This window comes from Melanerpes formicivorus, unplaced genomic scaffold (assembly GCF_026170545.1).
Source record: "Melanerpes formicivorus ecotype bairdi unplaced genomic scaffold, bMelFor1.0.p_v2 SCAF_62, whole genome shotgun sequence".
NCBI classification, from domain to species: Eukaryota; Metazoa; Chordata; class Aves; order Piciformes; family Picidae; genus Melanerpes; species Melanerpes formicivorus.
Window position 1 is genome coordinate 2,697,048 of NW_027142414.1, and position 26,375 is coordinate 2,723,422.

The 26,375-nt window shown below is 44.8% G+C and overlaps 1 protein-coding gene across 5 annotated transcripts in view; it reads left to right on the plus strand.

Annotated features, from left to right (window-relative positions):
- The window catches only part of SIPA1L1 (signal induced proliferation associated 1 like 1), a 239,752-nt gene extending 236,192 nt beyond the window's left edge, over positions 1-3,560 (plus strand). For all 5 annotated transcript variants that reach the window (XM_068162142.1, XM_068162144.1, XM_068162141.1 and 2 more), the window contains 3 exons: positions 143-257; positions 673-754; positions 1,463-3,560. In XM_068162142.1, coding sequence (XP_068018243.1) covers positions 143-257; positions 673-754; positions 1,463-1,606 — 341 coding nt within the window. In that variant the 3' untranslated portion in view covers positions 1,607-3,560. The remainder of the gene's footprint in view (positions 1-142; positions 258-672; positions 755-1,462) is intronic.
- The last annotated feature ends 22,815 nt before the right edge of the window (positions 3,561-26,375 follow it).

Below are 26,375 nucleotides of genomic sequence, written 5' to 3' on the forward strand. Positions count from 1 at the left end.
AGTGAATATTGGTATGCCATATCATCACCTTATCTTGCTTGAGACAGACTTCTTAGATTGCCTTGAGATCCTGCAGTCTAGCTTTTGAGCTGTACATGAACAAATGATCATTACTGCTGCCATGGTTTGTTTGCCTTCTCAGTTCAACGAGCTTCATTCTTTGCTGCTGCTGATGAAAATCATAGGCCTGTGAGCGCTGCCTCCAGCACTGATCAGGCTGAGGACCAGCTTACTGCACAGATAAAGCCTTATACAGGGTAAGTAAATAGACCAGATATGTAGGCTTCCTCAGCTACAAACCCAGGGAAAAGAGTAGGAACAGCTTTATTTGGAAGCCATCTCCAGGCTTCACAGAACTCTTCATAAGACAGTGGTGAGAAGTGGCAACAGAAGAACCGTAAATGTAGACAATTGCCATTGTCCAAAGCAGTGGTAATGCAGAGAAAGGTCAAGTGATGGGATGACCCCAGTTAATCATGAGTTAAATTTGTTCTGTTGATCAATGTGCTGCATGTATTTCATGTACTCTTTATCCGGTTCTTTTTGTGAATTCTTAGTCTACCTGAGTGCATACCTCCCAAAAGCCACTTGGTATAGACAGGGCTGTTAGCTACCCTGTGTGGTGACAGTAAATGATATCTAGCACCTGTTCTTGTTGCCTGCTTTAAACAGTAAAGAATCTCCTCCAACTCTCGCCTCTAAAGTGGACCAACTGGAAGGTTTGCTGAAGATGCTGCAAGAGGATTTAAGGAAGGTAAATATTTTAACTACAGGAAACTTGTAAGACACATTCAGAGCTGATAGGTGATACTAACAGCTCTGTAATCCTGCTTTGTCTTGCCTGAGCCTGTGACAGTCTCATCCCTGTATGAGAAAAGAGATTTCTTTACTACTTTTCACAGGCCGTACTTATAATTATGCAAGGCTAGGGCAGAGTGTCTAAATCTGTAAATATCTGATTGCTCTACTTGAATTCAGGCAACATTGGGAAAGGCTTGAAGTTAATCCATGTAAATATATCCTGCTGATGTTGAAAAGTTTGACAGTATTAGCTAAACATAGAATTTTACAGTGGAAACTTCCTGTATTGTGTTACTGCCCAGGAAGGCTCTGCCATGGTCAGAAGTGTCTTAGCTGGGGGAAATGTTTGCAGGAGTATTTCCTTTTTAGTTACCCATCAGCATTTGTACACTGTATGTACAGCGTATGCCTGGTTTTATTTCACCACTTAGGGAGTCAGCTTCTGTATTAATATTTAATATGGAGAAATCCTGCTTATTCAAACAAAAAGTGAGGAATGAGATGTCACAAATCTTCCTCAGATTTAAAATGACATGTCACTGCACATAAAATCCTTCTGAAGAACGAGACTTACGGCCTCTTAAGAGGTTCCTTCCTCTGTGTAGATAGTAAGCATGACCTAAAATTCCCTCTGAGGTCTGTATTTTTCCTCATGCCTAAGGAAAAAGAAGACAAGGCCAATCTCCAGGCCGAAGTGCAACATTTGCGGGAGGACAACTTGAGGTTACAGGAGGAGTCCCAGAATGCAACAGAGAAACTGAAGAAATTCACCGAATGGGTTTTCAACACAATCGATATGAACTGAGAGCAGCGTACGGGGAAGGAAACTATCTGTTATGAATATTATTACTGGGACTTTAGCTTTAATGCCACCTTAATCATGACATGTGAAAGTATAGTCAGAGCACTTCCCTGGCCTTCATCCTCCAATAACCCTTTTTCTGCATCTCTGCGCGCACTCAGAACAATTGCAGATCAACAATCAATGTCTGCCTTTTGTAGAAAAACAAAGTAAATAATTTTAAAAAGGTAAAATAAAAGTTTAACTGCTAAAATGTGAATGTCTATTTTTTGCACATTGTCTCCTATCTGTTATGTACAAAATGATTTGGAGGCTGGATCGGGCTTACTGTTCCACCTGCCTCTCTTTCCATTAACTCCTTTCTCTCTGTTTCAGGTAATCTGCTTTTCCTTGCAGCTTTGGCAAATATTATGACATCTAGAAAATTAGAAAGAAATGTTTATTTTACTGCTCTTTTACATTGTTTTCTGAAGTATGCCACAGACAAGGGGATGTAATGCAATGTTTTAGGTGTCTCCTTGGCAATTTCCGCTTGATTGCTAGTGCTACCTTCCCATACATTACAGAGAACGTGTGTCCATAGTGTATGGTACAGTACAGCCAGCATCGCAACATCAGAGAGAGGCTAGAGACATGAGCCATGGGTGAGGCATATTATCACACATTATTGCATTAGCATTCCTGGTAGCCTTTGTTTCCTGTGGAAACAATGGCTTCAAGTAACTTTACAAACAGCAAAACTAGGCATGCTGCAGTCCAGACTGTGTCAGGCAGGCTGAGATACTGAGTACTGTGGCTGTACCGCTTCAAGTACAGTCCCCTTCCCTTCCAGGGGAATCTGTTACTTACATACATGCAGGAGACTTAGGCTGAAGTTGTAAAGAGACTAAGATTTCATTCCCCTGAGCTATTTCCATGAAAATCCACATAAACCATCTCTGTGCACCTGCCTCCTCCTCCCATTCCATTTCACTGGACTTCTCAAATCACAACAGATTTGAGAAATATTTATTCAACTTGTGTTTGCTTACATGAGAGGTCTTAAAACTCACTTTCTGTAGTAGACAGAGGGAAATGTAAAGATGACTTAGAGAACGGTATGTTTCAAAATACTGGGATAGTACTGGAGCTCTGAAATCCCTTGTCCCCAGTGAAACTGTCTAGCATGAGACTTCCCAAACTGCCTGGTGCCAGGAAAGTTAATTTCTTGTTCTTTGAGGGAACAGCTAACTTGCCACAACATGTTACCTCTCCAGAAAATACATTTTAGGTGTTAGAACATGACTTGTAAGCGCTATAGTCTGCACAGGCACTGAACTGTGTGGGTGCTGAGAAATCTTTTCCACTCCATTCTGAGGGTCCAGTTGCTACCTTAATAAATAATTGCCTTGCATAAAGTGCAGTACATTTGGGGGTTAATTTCAGGAACATCCCCTCCCCCCCCTTTACTGCATTCTCAAGCAGACAGATTGAAATCATCAGGCGTAGTTTTGTCACAGAAACTTCCAGCTCTTTTCAAATCCTTTTTTCATGCTCTTTAATCTTGCTCCACACAAGTACACACTACACTTCAACCTCAAACTTCATTTGTGATGCTAATCCCCATGGACGACTTCTCTAATGTTTTGTCATGGAAATGGATCTCTTTGGAACTATTTCTGGAGTGCTTTTGTAAAGGTTTAGAATGTCTTGGGTTTTTTAATGACTTGTATGAAGGAGATTTATATAATGCCTGATATTATTTGTAAATGGGAAATATTGCTAACATCTCTGAGCATCCTGAAGTCTTGCTTTTGTTCTCTTTTAAGTTTGGTTTTTATTTTATTTCAAAAAATATTTTGGGACTTGGGGCAGACTATTTATTAGAGTTTTGCAACAGAGTTCTTCTTGTATGATGCCACTGAAGGCTACTTGTAAAAATTCTGACAATAAAACTCATTTTAAAGGCTCTTCTAAACCATTTTCTCTTGATTTTGTTGGGTTTGTTGTTTAAGACTTAGCAGATCATCCTTTTCTCCTTGCTTTTTTCTTGTACTTTTCTCATCACTCATCAACAGAGGAGTTCCATTCTCTATCAGAATTCTACTTCTTGTCCCTTTGAAGGCCATTATTTGGTATGTATACAAGTGCTTCCTCTCTTTTTACTTGGATTGCTTCACAAGTGCATTTTCTTCTCCCATTCACAAGGCTTTGCTACTTTTAACAGTGGCTCTGAGCTTTACAAGGCTGATATGGTAAAGGAGGGGTAGTTTTTTAAATAATTTACAGGATTTTAGAACTTAGTTGGAAAAAGTGAAGCTGGTTTAGTTCAAAACCAAACTTGCCTGGCACATCTGCCAAAGGGCATGCACAGCTTTCAGCATCCTGGATTCAAACTTGTGAGTTGCAGCATTAGGTTTGTTTTCCACATTGCCTCCTTTGACTTGGAAGACGACCTTGGACACGTTTTGAATAGACCTCTTTTTGGATCAGTGTTACACATGGCCCAAAGATGGGGCAGTAGGTTGGTCTGTAGAAGTATCTTCCAGGTTCACTGAATGCATTCTTAAAAGGCAAGGAGGAAAGAAAATCTCTCTAGCAGTGGAGCTCTTGATCAAGAGTTCTGAGGCAGCAAGCATCTGATTGAAAAACAGGGTTGGACCTTGGAAAGAAAACTAGATGCTCTCTTAGCATTTGTAATTGGATACTGGTAATTGAGATGAAGCAGAAAGTTTCCTACAGGTCAAGGAGATGCCCTGCCCACATTCATAATGCATTCACACTAGAAGTTCCCACACTCCACCATGCGCACTGCTGGGTCAGCCTAGACCAGAGCAAGATGTAACTTGCAGGCATCTCCTCACAGCCTGAGTAGTTACTGGCCTGAGCAGAAGGTGGGTGGCTGTGGGAAGAGTGTGGTAACAAGGGTTCTGCCTTCCTATTTCACCCATTTAACCCAAGGAAATGTTTTATATTCCTGGAAGCAGTTTTGTATTTAGTGTGTGTTCCAGTGCAGAGGTGCTGTATTCACTGTGATGGTGGTTTGGATAACCAGATGTGGCTGGTACAGTAGCAGAAGGCTGCTTTTCCTCAAAATCCCCAAATCCAGGGGGGTTACCAAGGGCAGACTGCAGCTTCCATAATCAACAATAGTCTTAGAAGCAAAACAGGCTGTAGGTTGTGGGTCAGAGGGCATCAGAATGCAGTAAATGGCAAGCTGTAAGGCATGCAGGAGGTGGGATTGTGATGAGACACACTGATTGGAAGGGGATTGGGAAGCCAGCTATGGGGTTAGGGGAGAGGTGTGGGGATGAAATGCAACACCCATGTTTTACTCCTCTCAAACTGTGGTTACAATATAATAGCCTGTTGATGTTGGAAGCTGCATTCCAGACCTGATGAATAGGTATTGTGAGGAAGCCTTTTCCCCAGCTTTTCCTTTTGTGGGAAAGGTCCTCATAAACCAGGCAGAACTTGGGAGGGTTGTATTGTCTGGTTTTGAAACCTTTACGTAATTCTTTTCTCACCTCCCAGTGCCTTCTTTTTGGGTAGACAGTTAACAAATCCTCTTTTAAAGCAGTTGGCTCTCTCCTAGCAGACACTTCAGTATGGTGTTAGTCCTGTGTGTGAACAACTTGCTTTGCTGCAAGACAGCAGGAGAACAGAGGCGGTTGGTGTTTACCAGCTGGTATGGTATCCAAAATTGGATTCCCTGGAGGAGAGATGACACTGTCCCTCCTCCACCACTGCAACTGGAGCAGAGAAATGAGCTTTGCTGAGGCGGTTGCTGATGGACGAGCTGCACAATGAGATGAGGCTTGTACAGGTACCTTCACCTCTTCCTGAGGTTGACAGTGATGAGGAGATCCTGGCTGAGCTGTTTGAGGCAATGCTGATAGAAGTATTTACCTCAGATTTCTGCCATAAGAGCCCTTTCGCATAGCAGAGGTTTCAGCTTCTGCTGGGCATGGGGGCAGTGAGGCTGAGGAGTTTGTGTGAATCAGACTTGTTATAGGCCAAGGTCTGGGTTTGGAGCCCCATTCTCCCAAGGCAGGCAGTGGCAGACAGTAGCTACCCTACACCCCTTTTCTGCAATAATGACAGGCTGCAGCGTCCAGGAAAAGCAGATCCTGTCTCACTTTCTACAGCAGCAGACTGGGGGAGTCACACTTAGCTCTAGTGAGATACAGCCAAGGGGCCTTACGGGGTTTTGCCCCACTCAGTGTGCAAGGTTGCAGCTTCTCCTGCACTTGCATGGACCTGTCTCCCTCCAGAAAGTGATTTCAGTGTGTCACAACCAGCTTGTGTTTCTCCCAGGTGTTTGATTTGAATGATTTAAAAGTAGGCCGGGCTGTTCATGGCACTGCAAAGTGTGGCTACATCAAGTAGGATTTTGTATGGGGAGAAAAACTGGGGTGCTGCAGCAGCCTTGCCAAGCCACAGGACTGGGGGCTGCAGAATTTGTGGTTTATCACAAGATAACTCCAGATTGGAAGGATGCTCAGAAAGTCATTTGTCCAACCCTCTAACCTAAGCAGAGTCAGATTTGCAGTCAGACCAGGTTGCTCAGGGCTTTATCTGGTTGGGTCCTGAAAAAAATCCCTTCAAGGATGGAGACTGCATGGTCTCTGTGCAATGTATTGACTGCCCTCATGATGAAAAAGTTTTTATCAGGCTTATCAGTAGAAATGTGACCCCAGCAGCAAGTGCAGGTTTCTCTTGCCTGTGTTTGTTCAAGAGCTCATGACACAGGAGTCTGTTCCTTCCTTGAAAGCCTGCAAGCTGTCCTGTGCCTGAGGCCAGTAGCAGCCCACCCACATTTGCTTTCCCTCTGAGCCTGGCAGGAAGGAGACCCAGCAGCTTGGTGTGTGCTGAGCCTTCTTTGCTGCACTAATCAACATCCTGCATTACAGTTATGATTTTCTTCTAGAGATTTCCCAGTTCTGTACTCAGTGTTGCCCACTCATGCTCCAACAAATGCCTGAATCAAGCCCTGTGGTTCTACTTCACTCTGTGCTGCCAGGCAGGAGGCAATGCTCTGGACAGCCAAAGGAGCCCATCAGCTTTTGGCAGAGATGTCAGAGACTGAAACTCAGATGTCTTCAAGGACTGGGAGTGAATGTGGTTTCATAACCTCATGTGATAGTTGCAAATGCCACCAGCTAGTAACTAAAAAGAGGTTTCAAGCTACAGGGGAAAAAAAAAAAAAAGGACTTGTCCTGGTGCTGTTTTAAACTTAATTCCTGTTATTTTCTCCCTTCCTCCCACCTGCTCCTGCATTTTTCTTTGAGCAGACTTTGTTCATTTTGTCTGGTGGCTGGTGACTGCTGTTCTGCTGCCCGGGATCTGGTACAGGATGAGTGACTAATGCACTGATCCTGGCAGTGAAGCTGTGGCTGCCTGTGGCTGAGCTGAAAGACTGAGCTGAGCAACTGAAGCACTTCTCTGAACAAAAGAGCTTGTCTGCTCAGTTGATTTTGTGAAAAGGGTCAAGGACCATTTGCATTTTCTTTACATCTTGCACCCCAAATTGAGTTTGCTTAACTGGAGCTGAGAGGCTCAGCTGATAACATATCTGTAAGGAAGAAACAAGCTGTGGCATGCACAAAGAGCTATGGGCCAGAGATAACACCTGGGATGTGCCCACCCACACACAGCAGAACCAACCAGTATGTGCTTGCCTGGCACTTCAGCACTTGGGGGCTTCAGTTCAGTCCAGCTCTGCACAGGGCAGCCCAGAGCTCCGCTGTGCCAGCAGCTGCTGCTGGATGGCACTTTTGGGAGATTTCGGCTTCTTGTTTTCTCCCTAGCCCACTGCACTTGATCCTAATAGTGAGATAATATAAATATATCTGTTTGTTTTTAATGTTCTTTGCAGCTCCTTTTTTCTCTTTAATTTTAAAGAGGTTAAGTTTTTAAAGCTATACACAAACATTTGACAAAAGCTATTCTCCCCCTTGACTGCTGCACATTGGCAGACAGGTCAGCCACCACAGCCTGTGAGTCCCAGTGCTGTTACAGTCTGGTGGATCACTCTAGGACCTTCCTTGTTCTGTGTTCTTCCTTGTGCTCAGCACACGGCCTGAACTGGGAAAGAAGGGGCAGATAGGGGTATGTGGAACTATCTTCTTGCTTACTGAGCCTTTGCCTCTTAATGTTGATTCTTGCCTGTATTTTGCCATACTTAGGACTGTTAAGAATTTTGCATGCATGAAGCATCAAGATAACCTGGAAATCCCTCACAGAGCACAAAATTCTGAGAGCTGCACCACATCCTGCTAACTGTTCAAGCACCAAGCTTGATGAGGTTACACCCATAGCATGGGAAACATGAGTCTCTGATTTCTCTTTCAAGTCTTCTGTTGCCTAACAGCAGCACTGAAACTAACATTAGTTCCAGATCTCTGATTTGTTTGCCCTGATTTCCTAGTTAAATCTCAAGTGATATTCTCCAGTTAAAACCTGCAGGTTTTAGCCAGATTTGTTCTGTCACTAAGCCATCTGTATTAGATGGTGAAAATATGGGACACATCCTACTTAGAGGAAACTCATCAGAATCAGAGCAATGTGGGTCTCTGATCTGCTGTAAGATGTCCTGCCACTCCTGCAGGTTTTGGGCGTGCCGCCTGCATCATGTTATCTTTGTGGATGGAACTGGCAGTGGTTGGAAGTGCCTCACAGAAAGGTGCTGGCAGGCAGAAACATCCCCATCTGAGGTCAAGAAGAGGCAGACAAGTTCTTCACACAACAGTCAATAGAGCCACAGCCAGCCTGGACAAGAACCCTTCAGGTGATTTCCCAGCAACATAGTGGCCAGCAGAACAGGAAAAACCAGGGCTGCTCTCTATGAGACACCAACCATTTCACGACAACAAAAAAAGGGAGAGGCAGACTGAAACTCTGTGTGTAAGCACACACCAGTCTCTCTCAAAGTTTCCCAAGTGAGAAGCAACAGAATAGTCTTGAAGCATGCCTCTGGAACACAGAGAAAATTTTGCTTTTTTTTGCTTTTTTTTGGGGAAAGGGGTATGTTTTGGTATACTATGTTATACTATTCACTTGCAGCCTAGTCTGTTGTAAAACAGACTGTGGTTTAGTGGGTTAATACAGGACAGGTATGAAAAGATCAAGCAGCAATATCTAAATACATAGAGGCCGTATTGGTTTCACAGGTGCTGATGTGAGTGAAATGCTGAACTTCTGCATTTCTGCTGACTCCTGGACTTCACCTCTGTTCCCCTGTGATGAGGAATAACAACAAGGTTTGCCCTTACATAGTTTTGTGGGCTTTGTAGCCACAATCAACTCAAAACAGGAGGCTTGAAGGGAAGGGTCATGCTTTCAGAAGAGCACCTATTTGGACTGGGGATACTTTCTAGCAGCACCTGAGTCCTGGGCTGAGGGTAGACCTTTTGGGTCTCTACAACTCCCTGGTTAGAGCCAGGTGGGGGTCAGTCTCTTCTCCCTATTAACAACTGACATGAGAAGAAGAAATGGCCTCAAGTTGCACCTGGGGTGGTTTAGGTTGGACATAAGGAACAATTTCTTCCCTAAGAGGGTTGGAAATCATTGGCCCAGGCTGCCCAGGGCACTGGTGGAGTTCCCATCCCTAGAGCGATTTAAAAGCCATGTACATGTGGTGCTGAGGGACATGGTTTAGTGGCACCTGGCAGTACTGAGTTAATGGTTGGACTTGATGATCCTAAAGGTCTCTTCCAACCAAAATAATTCTATAATTGATTACAGAGAGACCTGAACGAAAGGTTGGAAAGCAAGAAAATAGGGCCAGATTTCTCAAAAGATTTCTACAACTACCTGAAGAGAAGTTGTAGACAGGTGGGAGTTGGTCTCTTCTCCCAGGCAACCAGCACCAGAGCAAGAGGACACAGTTTCGAGCTGTGCCAGGGGAGGTTCAGATTGGATGTTAGGAAGAAATTCTTAATAGAGAGAGTGATTGCCCACTGTAATGGGCTGCCTGGGGAGGTGGTGGGGTCACCATCACTGGAGGTGTTTAGGAGGAGACTGGATGGGTGCTTGGTGCTATGGTTTAGTTGATTAGATAGTGTTGGATGATGGGTTGGACCTGGTTTATTCTGTTCTATTCTATTCTAAAGGCACAAGAGTCAGATGCAGTCTGAGTGGGATCTCACAAAGGACCTGAGCAGGTGAGGTGCCCAGCTGGCAGCAAGCCCAGGTACCTGCCTGGAGTAGGAGGCAGCTCTGTGCTCTGGCAGTCCTGGGCCTGCTGCCACATCCCTGGGCTAAGGCTCCAGACTGAGCTTGTGAAAGGCTGTCTGTCTCACTTTTTAGACAATTGCATTTGGAGTTGTGGTTCTTAACCCAGGCATAATTGATGTCCACATTTGGGGGGTTAGCTGATCCCCTCTGTAGCCACTCACAAGCTTCTCCTGCCTACAACAGATGTGGCATGAGCTTTTGCAGACTTTGCCACAGATGGATGTGGGTCCTCATGTCGCAGCCTGAGCCAGCATGATAGATCCTGTGCTCCAGAGCCAGTTTGTTGGGCTACTGCTCATAGGGCTGTCCTGGGGCAACCCAGAGGCCACTCTGTAAGCAGGGGCTGCCTGCCCACTGGGTAAGCTCTCCTCGGTGGAGGATTTGTCCCCCACAAATCTACCAGCAGCTGTGATTTGCCTCTGGCTGTTTGGTTTTTTTTTAAGTGCACCCTGTGCTGAAAGATTTGGATGAACATTTCTGGTTTGGTTATGTCACAGTAAGAAATAAACCAGGAGAGTGACTTAACTGAAGCTTATTGAAACTGTTGAACTCATGCACAAATCCTTTATGGCTTTTTAAAATCTGTCCTGTGCTTCCTAGAAGTTTTGCTGAAGAAAGATGTATTAATTCTCTGTGTAATTGTTTCATAGCAGTGAAGCATGCTGGTTGGCTGCCAAATGTGACCCTTTGTATTGTACTGAAACTCTGCTTTCTTAGGGGTTACAGTAATTACTGAAACACAGCTTGCTATATGCATTTTAACAAGTCACGTTTCTGACGACCACATTCTTATGTCAGAAAACAGTGGATGATGCATTCCTACTATAAATTTGATTGTTTTACATGCCTGTCATGTCTGTCTGGATGAAAACTGAAACAGCCCAACAAACCAGGAAATTTCATCAGTTAAAAAGAATAACTTCAAGTAAGCTATAACAGAAAACCAAGTGTATTAGACTTTCTGTTTGAAAGGAAAAGGCATTCTTTTTGATTTGTTAAGTGAAATCCTTACTCCATCACTTTTGGAATTGCTAACTTTTTTTAACCTAGATTAGAAAAAGTGAAGGGGAGCCTTCCTTCTGCAGCTTCCCATTGGTTTCTCAGCTTTAAAGGAGATCATTGCTGTATTCACTGATTGGAAAACTGAAATAAGGAATATGTCTTTTGCACCCACATGAGGGGTGCCTGTTGGTGAGAGACAGCTGTAGATCCTCAGCAAACAGTGATTCCAGGTTGTTAATGGTTTCTCTCATTTCACTGATTACCTGCTTTTTCAGGTTTCAGTAAAAAAATGCCCTGTTGTAGTTACTTTCACATAATTCCAGTCCTGTTAGCAGACTGTAGCATATTTTATATGTACTGGTCTGTGCTGGTGTTGTTTTATGGTTGCATGGTTTAGTTGATTAAGTGGGTTGGATAATAGGTTGGACGCAATGATCTTGAAGGTCTCTTCCAACCTGGTCTGGTCTATTCTATTCTATTCTATTCCATTCTATTCTATTCTATAATTGTAGGAAGCTGAATTTACACACACGAGCAGGCCCTGGAGAGCCTGGATTGAAATACTCCCTTTCCAGATCTGCCATGCTCTGACATGAGACTGGAGGAGAGCTTCTAAAAGTTCCCTGACAAAGTATTCAGTTGTTCTGAACACTCAGGGTTCAGCTTAACTGCTACTGTCTACTCATGAGATTGAAGCCATGACATGTAAGGCATGACAAAAAAATATCACTCCTACAATGAATTTACAAATCAAAGCATTCAAAATTAGTAGCAACCTTTGAGGACATCTTAATCTTAGTGCCGTCCACTTGCCTCCAAATTCTCTGCAGCCTTGGTCTAATAACACACACCAGGAGCTACCTGACTGGCAAATTGTGTGATGTACAGTAATCCATTAATTATTTGTTCATACAAGGCTTTGGTAATCAAACTATTCAGCTCTTGTCATGCTATTCATTAGTCAGTCTTACAGAGACTTCTTAAATTGTAATAGCCTGTTTGCATTTGCCTGCCGTGGAAAAATGCATTAATGCCAAATCAATTACTTTTCACGTTTTCAGGGAATGATGTAGGATCACAGACAGAGCCAGGCTGATCCTGAATTAAAAAAAAAATATTAAAAAATCAAATTGCAAAGACACAGCATGTTATGATGTTATGCTTCTCACCTGTCTTGTAGATGTCTATATATTTAATGCCTTGCTAATGGCAGCTGAAAGTTTCTTCTGCCACCCTGTCCATGCTGTGAGCTAGTTTGTGTTTCATTTCTGAGACCAGATGTTTTAATAAATGAGTTCTTAGTAAGCTGAAATATGTTTGAGTTCTCCTCATCTGGGCATGAATAAATGTTTGACATAAAGCAAGTATTCTACTTGATCTGAAGCAGTGCTCCCTACCTGAGGCACATGCAAGCTCTCAGCAGGCAGGTAGTACGGGATGAGCTGGAAGCCAGACCAGTTCAGGGTTCAGTGCTGAGCACCTAGCTGCAAATACAAGAACAGGGCAGATGTACAGGGTTATGCCCCTACAATCTACCTACAGCAGTTCTACCCCTATGATCTATCTACAGTAATAATACCCCTACCATACACCTACAGCAATGACAGCCCTACAGTATACCTACAGCAATTCACTTCACCTCACCAGGGTGGGGTGCTGGTTGTATGCCCAAGGATTTTCTTCCCTGAAGTTTTGGATTACATCTTTCAGAACCCATGTAAGCTTCCTGCATTTGTCCCACAAAGGCTCTACAGCTAGGACTTTGCCCTCAACTTACTCTGAATTTCCATCCACTATTTCATCTGACTAGGCAGGGATAGCAAATGATGACTCATTATTTATTGTGCCCAGACCACTCATGATTTAAAGTGCCTTTATTGAATTGTCTTTCAGTTGTCTCTTTCCAGTCTTAGTCTGGCTTTAGTCTTGCTTTTAGTATGGAATCACTTGCAAATCTTTCCCATGGCTCTTTACATTCTGCTAAGTCCCTCAGCAGATGGCAGTACCAGAAGTGCACACAGTCTTTGGGATGCAGATGCACCCAGATGTTATCCTGGCACTCTCCGTTCTGTTCTTTACCTCCTCCCAAGTATTCCTAACACTTCATTTTCTAACTGCCACTTGAGCATAAACTAAGCTGATGTTATTTCTAAGAATCAGCTCAAGAGCCCATCTTGATGTAATGAGGTCAGTGCTGCTTTTCCCATGTCCATTCTTTTGAACTTCTAGGTTGCAGATTTTCTGCTGTTTTCTCACATTGTCACTTGGCAGCAGATGGTTGTTGTGCAGCCATTCACAGATAACCCTTGTGGTTTTACTCAGCATATCCTCATGCCACCCTGAGGTTTGTCACATTTATTAACTATTCATTTTCCAGGTAATTTGCTGACTGCACCAAACACTGCAGCCTTTTACACTCATCCATGTGATACTGCCCTGTTGGAATCCCTCCATTGTGAAAGATGGCTGCTGATTTCCACTCCTTTAATCATTCATCCCTTCCTTATCCCATGAGAGTTTATTTTCCTAGAGAACCCTTAGGGAAGAAGCTTCCCTCAAGGCCCCCTTCCATCAAGGAGGATAAGCAGGTACTTGTCTGTACTGAGTCTTGGCCAGATACTTGATGGCTGCTTCAAAGAACTCTAACATGGGAAGTGGAAAGAGACAGAGATGGTCTCCTGAAGGAGAAGAGAAAGGCACTAAGGGAGAAAGACTTATGGATTGGATAATAAAAAATAATCCAGCATCAATCCCAACCCTCCCATAGCAATTATATCACCAACACCACTGATGGGATGGGCAGGCACTGCCCCAGTCCAGACAGGACTCAGCGGCACATGGGAACTGGACACAGGAACACACAGATCAAGATCAAAAGAATGGACAGGGTCTTCCTTGGACATCAGCCACTGGAGAGCTTGATGCTCATAATCTCTCATCTTTATCCTGTGTATGATGTATATGGAATGGAATGGCATGGCATACTTCGCTGGTCAGTTTAAGGTCACCTGTCTGCTCCCTTTTGCAGGTTAGGCCACACCTTGAGTACTGTGTCCAGTTCTGGGCCCCTCAGTTTAGGAAGGATGTTGACTTGCTGGAATGAGTCCAGAGAAGGGCAACAAAGTTGGTGAGGGGTTTGGAACACAAGCCCTATGAGGAAAGACTGAGGGAGCTGGGGTTGCTTAGCCTGGAGAAGAGGAGGCTCAGGGGAGACCTTATTGCTCTCTACAACTACCTGAAGGGAGGTTGTAGCCAGGTGGGGGCTGGTCTCTTCTCCCAGGCAACCACCACCAGAACAAGAGGACACAGTCTCAAGCTGCACCAGGGGAGGTTTAGGCTGGAGGTTAGGAAGAAGTTCTACACAGAGAGAGTGATTGCCCATTGGAATGGGCTGCGTGGGGAGGTGGTGGAGTCACCATCACTGGAGGTGTTTAGGAGGAGACTTGATGGGGTGCTTGGTCCTGTGGTTTAGTTGATTAGGTGGTGTTGGATCTCGAAGGTCTCTTCCAACCCGGTCTGGTCTGGTCTGGTCTGGTCTGGTCTGGTCTGGTCTGGTCTATTCTATTCTATTCTATTCTATTCTATTCTATTCTATTCTATTCTATTCTATTCTATTCTATTCTATTCTTTTACTGCACCCTCAATGTGATTACTAGCAGTAACATTGGTCTGCATGGGATCAAGTATAAGGAAGAGCCTTTCTGCCCACACCGACCCTTGATAGCAACTATAAATATCAAGCCCCACTACTTCTAGAGGTAGACACTGCCTGCAAAACCATGCCTTAATTTAGTAAGTGCCACCATTTAGAAAAGACTGAGCTGAAAAGTAAAATCACTGAACAGAGTTAGTTACATTCTAGCTCAAACCAGGACATGGGAGAAAAAAAAGATGTGACTGAAACCAGGCAGGTATAGGAGGATTATAATTAAGTCAAATAACAGTAGATCAGCAAGGAACAGTTTTCCCTTTGGGCTTGCAGTATAAAACTCTGGACTGGAGCAGAGAAGCACACAGCACTCCTGTCCTTAGGACCTTGCACATGGGAAATTGCAGCTCTTTCTTACCCAGGTAAAACAAAGCACTTGCACTTATCCTACAGAGATAATCCTGTGTTCCCCAAGGATAAACTAAGCCTAATAAGATCTTTTCTGTTTCTGATGTCTGTGGCAAAGCTAGAAACCCTTAGTAGAGTATTAGCTGACACAGTGATACTCTAATGCACTTTGTAATTCACTTTTTATTCATGAGGCCTGACAGCTATTTTCAAAATGCGCTTCAGGACTGCATGGTCTCTGTGGAGGTGTTTGTTCTTGCTGTGTCAGGTACTTTGGGTACTGAGACACAATGATAAAAATGTTTGTGCATGGCAGCTTTCCTCTGTGCTTTTAAGACAGTAGTAAGCAACGGCCAAGACAGACCCAGAAACTTGGCTCCAGGACTCTTACTGCCTTTGGCCTCAGATGGTAATTTGGACTTAAATGTTTCTCCTGTTGCTGCTGTGATTTCTTCAGATATACTCAATACTCTTGGAAAATGCCTGGTCCAAGCAGTTTTCTGAGTGCTAGAAGGCTGTTTAACTCTCTAGTCACTGCACAAACATCCAGTTCTGGGAACAGCTTTGTGATGGCTGGGAGATGCTCCGGTGGGGACAAAACCCCCTTGACATGGAAAGGACTTTCAGCAGCAGAGTGTTTCTGGTCCATGCCAGCTAAAGAGTTGCACTGAATTCAGGATGTGCTAGCTTAGATTGGGTAGGATTTTGGCAGCTTGCATGGCTGTCAGATTGCAATGTTGTGTGCCTTCAGTGGCAGACAGGAACTGGGAGAAGTGGTGCAGACTGTGGCTGGCCAGGCAGCTGGGAGGTGGCTTTATTCATCAGACATGCTTGAAAACACTAGCCTTTATAATAATGAAGAGGGATCTGGGTACAAGCCATCAAACACTAGCCTTGTCTTAACAATGTTTTTTCTGACCATGGTCCAAAAAAACCCAAACACCAAATCAGTTGGAAAGATAAAGAATGTAACACCTGAGAAATGCCTGGTCTTTGCCCAGCAATTTTTGCATATCTAGGGTTTAGGCAGAGGTAAAAACTTTGTTAGAAATGCTAGCTTTTCTGTAAGTGTTTGTCCTGAGCTGGAGAGATGGCAATGGGTGGTCTGGACCAACAGACAAAGCATCATGTGCTCTCCATTCCTGTGGCAGCTTAGTTAGCTTTTCTTCTAGCCAAAATCCTCTGGTCCACTGAACAAAGGATCTTTGACCTTGTTCAGAAGAAATCCGTCCAAATATATCTATGGGTCTCCTGTGTAAGCATACATCCAAGAGTTTGACTAGAAATGGTCTGCAATATCTCACAGATGTTTTTTCAGTGGGGCTGTTGCTCTAAAACGGGCTACTTGTGTTTGTTGGTGATTCAGCCTAAAGTTTTAGGCACCTCTGAAGGCCCTCCTCTTACCTGTCACAAGTAACTGGAAGTCTGGGTCTGCCTCCACATGTAAACTTACAGAATCACAGAGTGGTAGGGTTTGGAATGGACCTCTGGAGGTCACGCAGTCCAACCCCCCTTCTAACACAGGCTGAGCGAGAGCAAGTTGCACAGGAACATATCAAGGCAGGTTTTGAAAATCTCCCAGGAAGGAGGCTCCAGAACCTCTTTGAGCAGCCTCCTCCAGCACTCCATCACCTGCAAAGTGCAGATCTTCCTTATATGTAAGTAAAACCTTCTGCATTCTACGTTGCCCCTTGTGCTATCACTGGGCACCACTGCAAAGAGCCCAGTCCCGTCCTCCTGCCCTCCACCCTTTGGCTATGTGTAAGTATTGATAAGAGCCCCTCACGGCTTCCTCCAGGCCAGACATCCAGGTCTCTCAGCCTCTCCTCCTAAGAGAGATGCTCCTGGCCCCAAATCATCTCTGAGACCCAACTGTTTTTACCTGGGAGAGATACGCAACGCTTTTAGTGGGAAGCAGCCTCCGCTGGGTGATGGCGGCCGGCGCAGGGGCTCCTCTCCCTGTGGGGCCGAGAGCCTCCCAGGTGAGCAGCGTGCAGAGGCCTGGTGAGGAAGACCTGCGGGGCTGGTTAGCTGCAGAGAAGACGCTCTGGAGAGCCCTGTGGAGGATTTTTTCACCCCCTGCTCTTAAGTAAAATGGGTGCCAAGGGAGAGCTTCCCCCCAGCAGAGCATCTGACCCATCGTTATTTCGTGCCCTTCGGAACGATGCGTAGGCGCAGGCAGCCATGAGGCGGCGACCGGCGAGGCGCGCGGCGGGCGGGAAGGAAGGGACCGGGCGCCCTCTGCTGGCGCTGCCGGCAACTGCAGCGGCAGCCGCGCGTGCCAAAGGGCACCGGCAGCAGCCGGGCTACGGCCCGGCTCCGCTGCTGCCCCGCTCCGTTGCCCAGCCCCTGCGGAAAACAATCCGAGTCTGAAAGTCAGCTCGGCCCGACCTCATCTGCTCTTCCCGACCTCATCTGCTCTTCCCGCTGCATGCCAGGCAGAGCCGGCACGTGAGGCGCTGCCAGGAATGCTAGGGCAGGGCAGATGTTCAGAGGCAGGACCCCTCTCAGAGCAGCCCCTGCCACTCCTGCTACTGCCTTCTCTTTACAGGCAGCCCTCGCCCTTTGCTTGGTTTCTCTGTTAGCTTCCCACCCTAGCTGGTATTGCTCCCTTTCTCCTCGGTCTCTGTGTGAAGTACAGGTCCTGGCTGAGCACTTCTCCTGTGGCAGTTTTATCTAAATGTGTGTTAAAACCAGAAGGCACTGTGTGTGAGAGCCCAAGCTCAGGGCTGTGCTGATAGCACTGGCCATCCCGCTCTTGGCATTGGTGTCCAACAATTGCCCCCTTTGCCAAAGCCTGTCATTTACTTTTGGCACCCAGGAGGCTGTCTGCTCCCAGTGGGCAAGAACATTGCTATTATCTCCTTGCTCTTCTATTCCCAGAGATGGACACAGCCCCACTACATCACAGCCTGGTGAAAAGCTTGACCACTTAGGTACAAGGACAGGCCATTGAGGAGATTTCTGCTTTTTTTTTTTTTTCCAGCAATGTGAGTATTTGGGGGAAATAATCTTGTTGATGTCATTTCATCTCTCAATTTCAGGTTCTCAGTGAGGAGAACGGACACACAAGCTTTTCCTTCTCTGGAGATGTTCAAGATCCATCTGGTTGCATTCCTATGCAACCTGCACTAGTTTCTATGGTCCTGCTCTGGCAGGGGGGTTGGACTTGATGATCTTTGAGGGTCCCTTCCAACCCCTACCATCCTGTGAACTGTGAACTTTCCCTATTAAATGTTTTGAAATCTGCCTATGAAAATATGACAGAGGTGCTCTCTGATAAAGAAAAATGGTGCTACTGGTAGCCTCATGGAAAGTGGTGGGGCAGCCACACACCTGCAGGCAGTGTTGAAACCCAGGTTATTGCAATCAACTTGTTGTGGGTCCAGCTGCTGTCTGCTGGGGGAAAGGTCCCATTGCTTACAATTACAGTTTTAAATCTATGTATACACATGTTATTTCAAGCATAAGACTTGCCATTTGTTTCTTTAAGAAATCAGGGCTGGTTTATCTTTGGTTTTGCAGCTGTATTTCTGAGGGGTAACTCTGTGTTTCTCAGCTAGTAAATACTATTAATATTACATAGCTGTCGTGATAAAGAGGAAATCATGCTGGTAGTTTGGCAGAAGTTCCCTGGTAAAAGAAAGCATGTAATGCTTTTATTGTGTGATTTCCCTATTCTTGTTTCACATTTTGCACAGATGCAGGCTGGAGATGAAAAGAATTGCACATCCCAGTTTTCTTGCAAAACCCACTGTCTTCTCAAGAATGCTCCTTTAACATTTTTTAAGTGGCAGCTCTGCTCAATCCCTATTTCTCCTCCTACCTTTTTATGGCTGCAAAGTGTTTTAGATGTGTTGTGTGGTTGTCATAGGCCATTTTCCTCCTGCTGTGCTGAATCAAGGCTGTAGACAGCAGAACTTCATCTCAGCAGGTGGAATCAGCTGTCAAGTGATAAGAAAAGTGCAGTTCCTGCTTTTTCCACCCACTGTTGTGAGCTAATGGATGTGGTTGCTAATCTTAAAGAAGCAGTAGATGCAGAACATACCCCAGCTGCGTTGTAGTGTTTCTTAGGATGAAGGTTTCAGTTCTTTAGCTGGGCATAAGGTGGCAGTGGGGTCAGTTTAACCCATAAGCATCATTTGTAAAATTGCTGCTGCAAGTGCTCCTCAGCTAGAAGAAAACTGCTGACTTGTCTTTGATGCTTTCAGTGAAGTTATGTAAGCATAAAACCAATGCTGGAATATTTTGTCTGTTTACAAACAGCTGGAAACTTGGTTTCCTCCCAGGGTTTACAAAACAGAGCTTTTGCTGTATGTAAGAGATTCTTTTCTAGGTCCAGTTCACTGGACCCAAGGATCAGTTTGGTGCAGTTTGGAAATGCTACCACTGCCTGCAAATTGGTAGCCACACCAACAATGTTAGTTAAGAAAGGGCAACAGGAGGATCTGTATCCTCTGTAGGCCTCTGCCGTGCTGAAGTCCTGAAAGCTATCCCATTCATCCTACTGTGTATGCCCATTGCCATCACTGTCAAATTCTTTCATCCTTTTTCCTACAGCAGGCTCAGAGCTGAAGTACTCAGCTGTATTCAGTTGAGCAAGCTCAAAAGAACAAACATTTGAAGAGTGGTGAAATACTTGTCCTTACAGATTTGGATGAAGAGCAGTCTATCTCAGCTATTTCCCCAGGGCAAACAGAGTAAAACCAAAATACAGGATTCTGTAATGGGGCTGGATGTAGTACACTCTAGTCTTCCCACCAACAAGCAGCAAGAATTAGATACAAAACTGCATTTACCTGCTGCTGGAAGCCCATCCTTCTGCACCTGTCTCACTTCTGCTAACAGGAAATGTGGATCAGCAAAGCTGGAGGTACAATCAAAATTTGACTCCACTCCTACCTTCAAAATGTAGGTGAGTGAATGCCGACAGCTACCCTGGCAAGACAGTATTTTCCTCTGATGAGCTTTGCTGCTTTCATACCCATTGTATTTCTGCTTGTAAGACATGTTTTGAGAATCTAATTCTTGTCCTTGATACCTAGTGAGCAAGTGCAATTCACCAAAGTCCTGCTAATGCCGTAGGTGGAAGGAGGCAGTATAAGAATAGTAGAAACTCATGCAGAGTTCTGTTTGTCCTATCAACAGCTGCAGCAGTTTGCACCCTCACTACTGTCATGATGACATGAGATGCTCCTTTACCTACCTAATATTTGCAAATGCTGTAGCCCAGCAAAGAGGACACAGGGTAATTCAACACAGGTCTTTCTCTGCTCAGCCAATGCAAATTATTTGAGGACCCCTAGCTGCTCTTCTCAGGGAACCCATCAGCTGCACTATGAGGAAAGGCCTGGCAGGAGGCAAAAAGTGATGCAGTCAGCAAGGCTTGTCCAGAGATGACATTGACATGCAAGGGGACAGCATGACACACATCATCTCATCTTCCTGCTAGGCTCATTCTTCAGATCGAAACAGCCTCTTTGGCCACCTCTGACAGATTACATTCCTCTGCCTCACAGAGCTCTCAGCATCTGAAGCTGGGTTGAAAAGCCTCATCAGTCCTGCAAGACCTTCACAGTCAATGCATAGCCAACATTGCAGTATTATGGAACAGAGAAGAAATGTGTGTCTAATTGCAGTTGGGAAGCTCTACAACTTCCTACAACAGTTTTGCTCATCTGGGCAGTAGCTGTGGAACAGTCTCATAAAATCTTACACTGTAGGACTGAAATAATTGTGGTTTATGTGCATCCACATTGCCAAGGTGAGGACATTATTCACTATAAAAACTAGCGTCTATCTTAAGTGTGTAGTCCACTCCAGGCCAACTAGCTCTATTTGGAACCACTGCTAAAACCTGATGTATCAATCTGAACTGCCTGCTGCAAGCCTCGTTCTGCCTGCCTGCTGTAAGATGCTGGAGATTCTTCTTGGTGCCACCATCAACTGTAAATCTGTGCAGCACCTTGCATGATTCATATGAACTTTCCTGATGCTCTCAGAGGTGTTGCAGTATGAAGTTATCAAATAATAACAGCAGCAGCACTGTGCTATCTCACAGGAAACAGTCATGTTGCAGACTCTTGGCTAAAACTACGAGGATGACATCATGAACTAAGAGCTGTCTTGGCCCAGGGTGGCCTGGAGCCTTCTACAATATATATCTGAGTGTCAGGTCTTAACTGGATAGTTTATGTGAGGAGCACAGAAGTCTTCTCTTTCCATTCAGAGCTGCTTTTGTCACAATATGCTTTTTTAATCTCCTTTTAGTTTGTCCCTTTGCAGAAAGGGATAGGCAGAAATTCAGCTCTATGACTATTCTTCAGTAGCCTCTAATGCTCAGTGGTTTATCATCTGAGTTTGCTTCCTTCCAAACTAGTGGTGTACTTACAGTATCAGCCTTAAAGTATTTCTGTATAATGGATATGCCCAAGCTGTGTCTCTCCTTTGAGTTATTAGCTTCCTCCCAAGGGATTTGGCTGTTAATATTTCAGAGCTGACATTAATGGGGCTGACCTGGACTGGCTGTCCAGGCAAATCAGCCAAGCAGGAGCACTTTCATCAGCGCTTCTCAGCATCCATCCATCCACAGAGCTGCTCGGATTGACTGCCTGTGCCTGGCGCTAACTGCACAGGAGGGGAAGGCCAGTACACAGGCAGAAGCAGCTTTTCTTGGCCTCCATCTATTGTAGTTATGTTTCATGGGGATGTCTTCAACACACAAGCTTTGATACACTGGGCTGCTAAAAGCAAGGGCTGCTTTCATCTGCATCCAGGTTTCGTGGGGTCAGACTAGCACAGAGCCCTGTGTGCCCTCAGCTGTGGCAGCCCCATCTTTCCCTTATCAGAGCTATGTGCTCCCAGCCAGGATGGCTGTCCAGGGCTCTTGACCCACTAGCATCAGCCCAAGGACCCTGGCTTTCCTTGGCTGGTCAGGGCAGAGTCCAAGGAACTGGCTAGTATTTGTAGACAGGCCCAAGGCAGCAAACCAGCTCCATTTTCAATATTGCAAGTAACAAACTGTACCAGATACAGCTCTTCTGTGGGTTCTGAACCGATTTCCCAACTGCATTGTGCCACTTGGAATGGGAGCAGCTGGGAGATAGAATGTGGTGGGCTGTGATCTCCTGAGGGACAGGGGTATGCATCCTTCACTCAAACTGCTTTACTGTTTTGGGGTTTCTGTGCTTTTCTGCTAAGGAAGCCTGTGTGGTGCCTGCTGCTTGCACCCACTGGGTGGAGCAACTCCCTGCTTATTGGGAGCTGCCTGCGCTTCCTCGTCCAGAAAGCTGAAGTCCAGAACTTAGCAAAGCAGAGATGGGGAAGGGGCAAGGCAACACTGAAGGAAGAGCTGCTTCTAGCCAGCTAGGGACAAAACAGGATTTTTCCAGAAAAAAAGGCTAGCAAATGTCTCTCTATAAAGACAAGGTGGGAAAAAGCAATCTCTATGAACATCTTTTGCATAATCAGGAGTGAAGAGGCACCTTCAGGGCCTCAAAGCCTCTCAGACTGTGTCTTTAAAAACAAGCAAGCAAAAATAAAAGCTGCAGACTTCCCTAGTGTGACCTTTCTAAGCCCTGAGATGGCAGTAACTTAGTGCTCTAGCACTAAGGCAGAGTTTCAGTCAGAAAAGGCTCCATAGCTGTGAAAACACCTAGTCAGAGTAGTTGAATGAAAATAATTTGCTGCAAAATTTGTCTGTTCAGGTGAATAGTTAAGGAGTGCTTTAAATGTTTAATTTAGTAACAAATTTAACAGTGAAGAACAAAAAATAAATATCAAAGCCTTTGACAGGAAATAAATACTTTGAAATCTGAATGTAGTGAGTTTTGCTTCATTTATTTGCTCAATAACCCCCTGATTCCTCCACTTATTCTCCACTTCAGGCAAAAGATTGAAGGGAATTTTTTAAAATGTTGGCTATATAAGAAAACCAACTTGAATATCTTTTCTTCATCTGTATTGTAGTTACTACAAAGTAATTAACACATTCAAAACATACTTCTTTCCACAGCAGGGGAAAGAAGACACCCTCACATGCATCCTGTCACAGCAGCATTTAAAGTATACTCAGAAGGTTTTTACTATTTCTTTTATTTCTTCTACCTTGGAGCTGCAAGAAGCATCTAGAGGAGAGCCCAACAGGAATGAATGATGCTTCAACAGCCACCAGCTCCATCTCACAGGGAATGTGTCCATCAGAGAAACAGAAAACCACAACTCATGATACCCAGGGCCTGCTGAGCACTTCAGGATCAGTGGTAAGGAAGTTTATCTACACTGCTGTTGAAGAAATGGCACTACTCCTTGTGTGGACAGTGCCTATGTGTCTAATATGTATAGATCTCTTGGACCAGATGCTTCCTACTGAAGCAGATCTATCCACAGGAGGGAAAACAGCCCCATGGGGGAAAGACTTTCCGGTTCTACTCTGGTCCCCAATGAAAGTGAAGGTCCCCTGAACCCACACCTTTTCTACACATTTACTACTATGTTTTGCTGAGAGATGCATGTACTTCCTGTAGGAACCTGCTGTAGATGTCTGTGAGACTGACATGCTGACAGTGTGAGTCCATTCCTGTTACTTGTCAGAATGGGAAAATGTTCTCTCCATCAAACCAGCCCAATGAGATGGCTGTTTCCTTGAGGACTAGGTCAAATTTCTTTGATATCAGACAAGATGTGGTAAAACTTTGTCTATGGGAGCACATCAATGTGGCTCCTCTGAAAAAATACCTTCATATCTCGTTAGAAAGGTATAGGCATCAAAATCTCTGAGATGCTATGAGTCTTTATTAGCACCAGTGCACATTCTGTGTCCAAAGCAACAACTGACTCCCCATTCGCCAGGGGAAGTTCAGGCTGGAGGTCAGGAGGAAGTTTTACACGGAGAGAGTGATTGCCCATTGGAATGGGCTGCCTGGGGAGGTGGTGGAGTCGCCGTCACTGGAGGTGTTCAGGAGGAGACTTGACAGGGTGCTTGGTTACATGGATTAGTTGATTGGGTGGTGTTGGGTGATAGGTTGGACGTGATGATCTTGAAGGTCTCTTCCAATGTGGTTTATTCTATTCTATTATTCTCCCAAACTCTCATGTTTCTGGAATCTACCATGGCAGAATAACCACAGAAGATGAGAGTACATCTGGAATTAGAACATACTTCAGCGTCAGAAATGGTGCTGCTGGATTCTTCTGGCCTAGCAGTTGAAAAAAAAAAACACAATAATTTTCTCTTCCTTCACCCTTGCTTTTTTCCCCCCTCTTCTCCTTCTCTTCAGGTCAGTCCAGAGAGCTGTCAGACACTTTCTCAGTTAAACTTCCAGCTGATCTGTTCCCTATACCTTTTATGCTCTAGGAAGTTCTACTAACATGGGAGGACTTTCAACCCACCTGTAGCATTAATCTAAGTCATGTCCAAACAAGAAAAAAGCTAAAAGTCTTTCTTTAGCCAGAGTCATCAAAGTGGAGACCTGTTCAATGCTTTGAAAACACATCTGATGTAACTCAGATGCACAGTTTTTGTACTGTGACACATTATGACTTCTAGAGGTAGATTTTTCTGAGGAGGAGAGTAGGAGGTAGCCATAACTCATTAGTGGTCTTTACCAGAGCCCGTGAATACTGGAAGGGATTTATGCTAGCACTAGGATGACAAACCCGTGAGGAGAAAAATTTTAGTAGCCCTTAGCCAAAGGAGGTAAAATGTGCTGAAACTGAAAGGAATGAGATGGAATGGAATGGAATGGAATGGAATGGAATGGAATGGAATGGAATGGAATGGAATGGAATGGAATGGAATGGAATGGAATGGAATGGAATGGAATGGAATGGAAGAGACCTTCGAGATCATCGAGTTCACCCTATCACCCAACACTATCTAATCAACTAAACCATGGCACCAAGCACCCCATCAAGTTTCCTCCTAAACACCTCCAGTGATGGTGACTCCACCACCTCCCCGGGCAGCCCATTCCAATGGCCAATCACTCTTTCTATGAAGAACTTCTTCTTAACCTCCAGCCTAAACCTCCCCTGGTGCAGCTTGAGACTGTGTCCTCGTGTTATGACATATCAGAGTCCTGTGCAGGTATCTTGACTCCTTAGGACAGGGAGCAAGATGGGATTCTGAATGCTGGGGAGTTAAATAGGCAAACAGGAGAATGTAGTTCACAGGAGAGCTTGATTTATGGATCCAGGGCAACCAATATCTCCTGTGCAGAGTAAGCAGAGCCCTTTGGCATGATGTTAAATCATCTTCTGAGAACTAAGAAATGCATTTTTATTGTCACAGAACGCCTGTGTGTCAACACCTTCCTTCATCACTTGTTCAAGAAATTTGGGTTCTCATCAAGTCTTCCTAGAAATGTCTGGTGCAGGGGAGGGAGGACAGCTTGTTAAAATTCTTTTGCTGTATGATTTCTTTCAGTGGATCCTTCCCTGAAGAGCTTCTAATGAGACTGACCTTTATTAGCTAATTAGGCTCATTGAAACGGCACAATCACACTTAGTGGTTTTTCTTTCTGTCCATATTCCATATTAAGTTCTGGTCATTAGGCACGTTGGAAGGGAACTTGTAACCATGTGTGGAGGTCAGCAGTGCAGAGTCCACCCCATTTCCCTGGCCCAGCTGCTGGAATTGGCAGGGGAGCTGTGCCACATGCTGCCAAGTAATGGTTTTGACTACACTATTTGTATCGACTTAAATCTGTACCTATTCTTAGCAACTTCCATGCTTATGTATGTGCAAAACTGTTGCTATACATGAGAGACCACCCCAGAGTTTACAAAGAAATGCAGCATTAACAGTGAGGTGCAGCACAACCATCCTGTTAAAAGAGCAGTCCTGTGCTATACCGTCCTCCTTGAACAATGAATGGGAAAAAGTCTGAAGGTTTGACAAATATTGGAGTCTCTTTGAGTTGTCATTCTCAGTTCAGTTGCCCCCTGTTTGTGTTGCTGCCAATCTCTGATGGCTCTTCCAGCAGAATCCTTCCTCATTTCATCCATCTTTCCCTGTATCTGGAGGCAGGAGGGGCACGTGCTATAAGGTGGCACATAGTGCTAGCAAGCTGTGAGAATACTAAAACAATGTCAGTTTCCAATATCTGTGTCAATCTCTTTCACTTCAGGAGCATCAGTGGGGCAACTGCTGTACCACATGCTTTTACAGAGGGCAAGAAATCAACAGCATCCATCAGACAAGACCAACTTCTCATTCACCTGACAATTTTAGAGAAGAAATCTTATAGAGTTATTTGATGCCGATGAAAAAAGGAAAAGGAAAAAAAGGTAAAGTTTCCTTTTGATCCCCAGGGGTCAGTTCTGGGCCCCATCCTCTTTAATACCTTAATTGATGATCTGGGTCAGGGGATTGAGTCAATCATCAGTAAATTTGCAGATGACACCAAGTTGCGAGCAGGTGTTGCTCTGTTAGAGGGTGGCAGGGCTCTGCAGAGGGACCTTGACAGGCTGGACAGATGGGCAGAGTCCAACAGG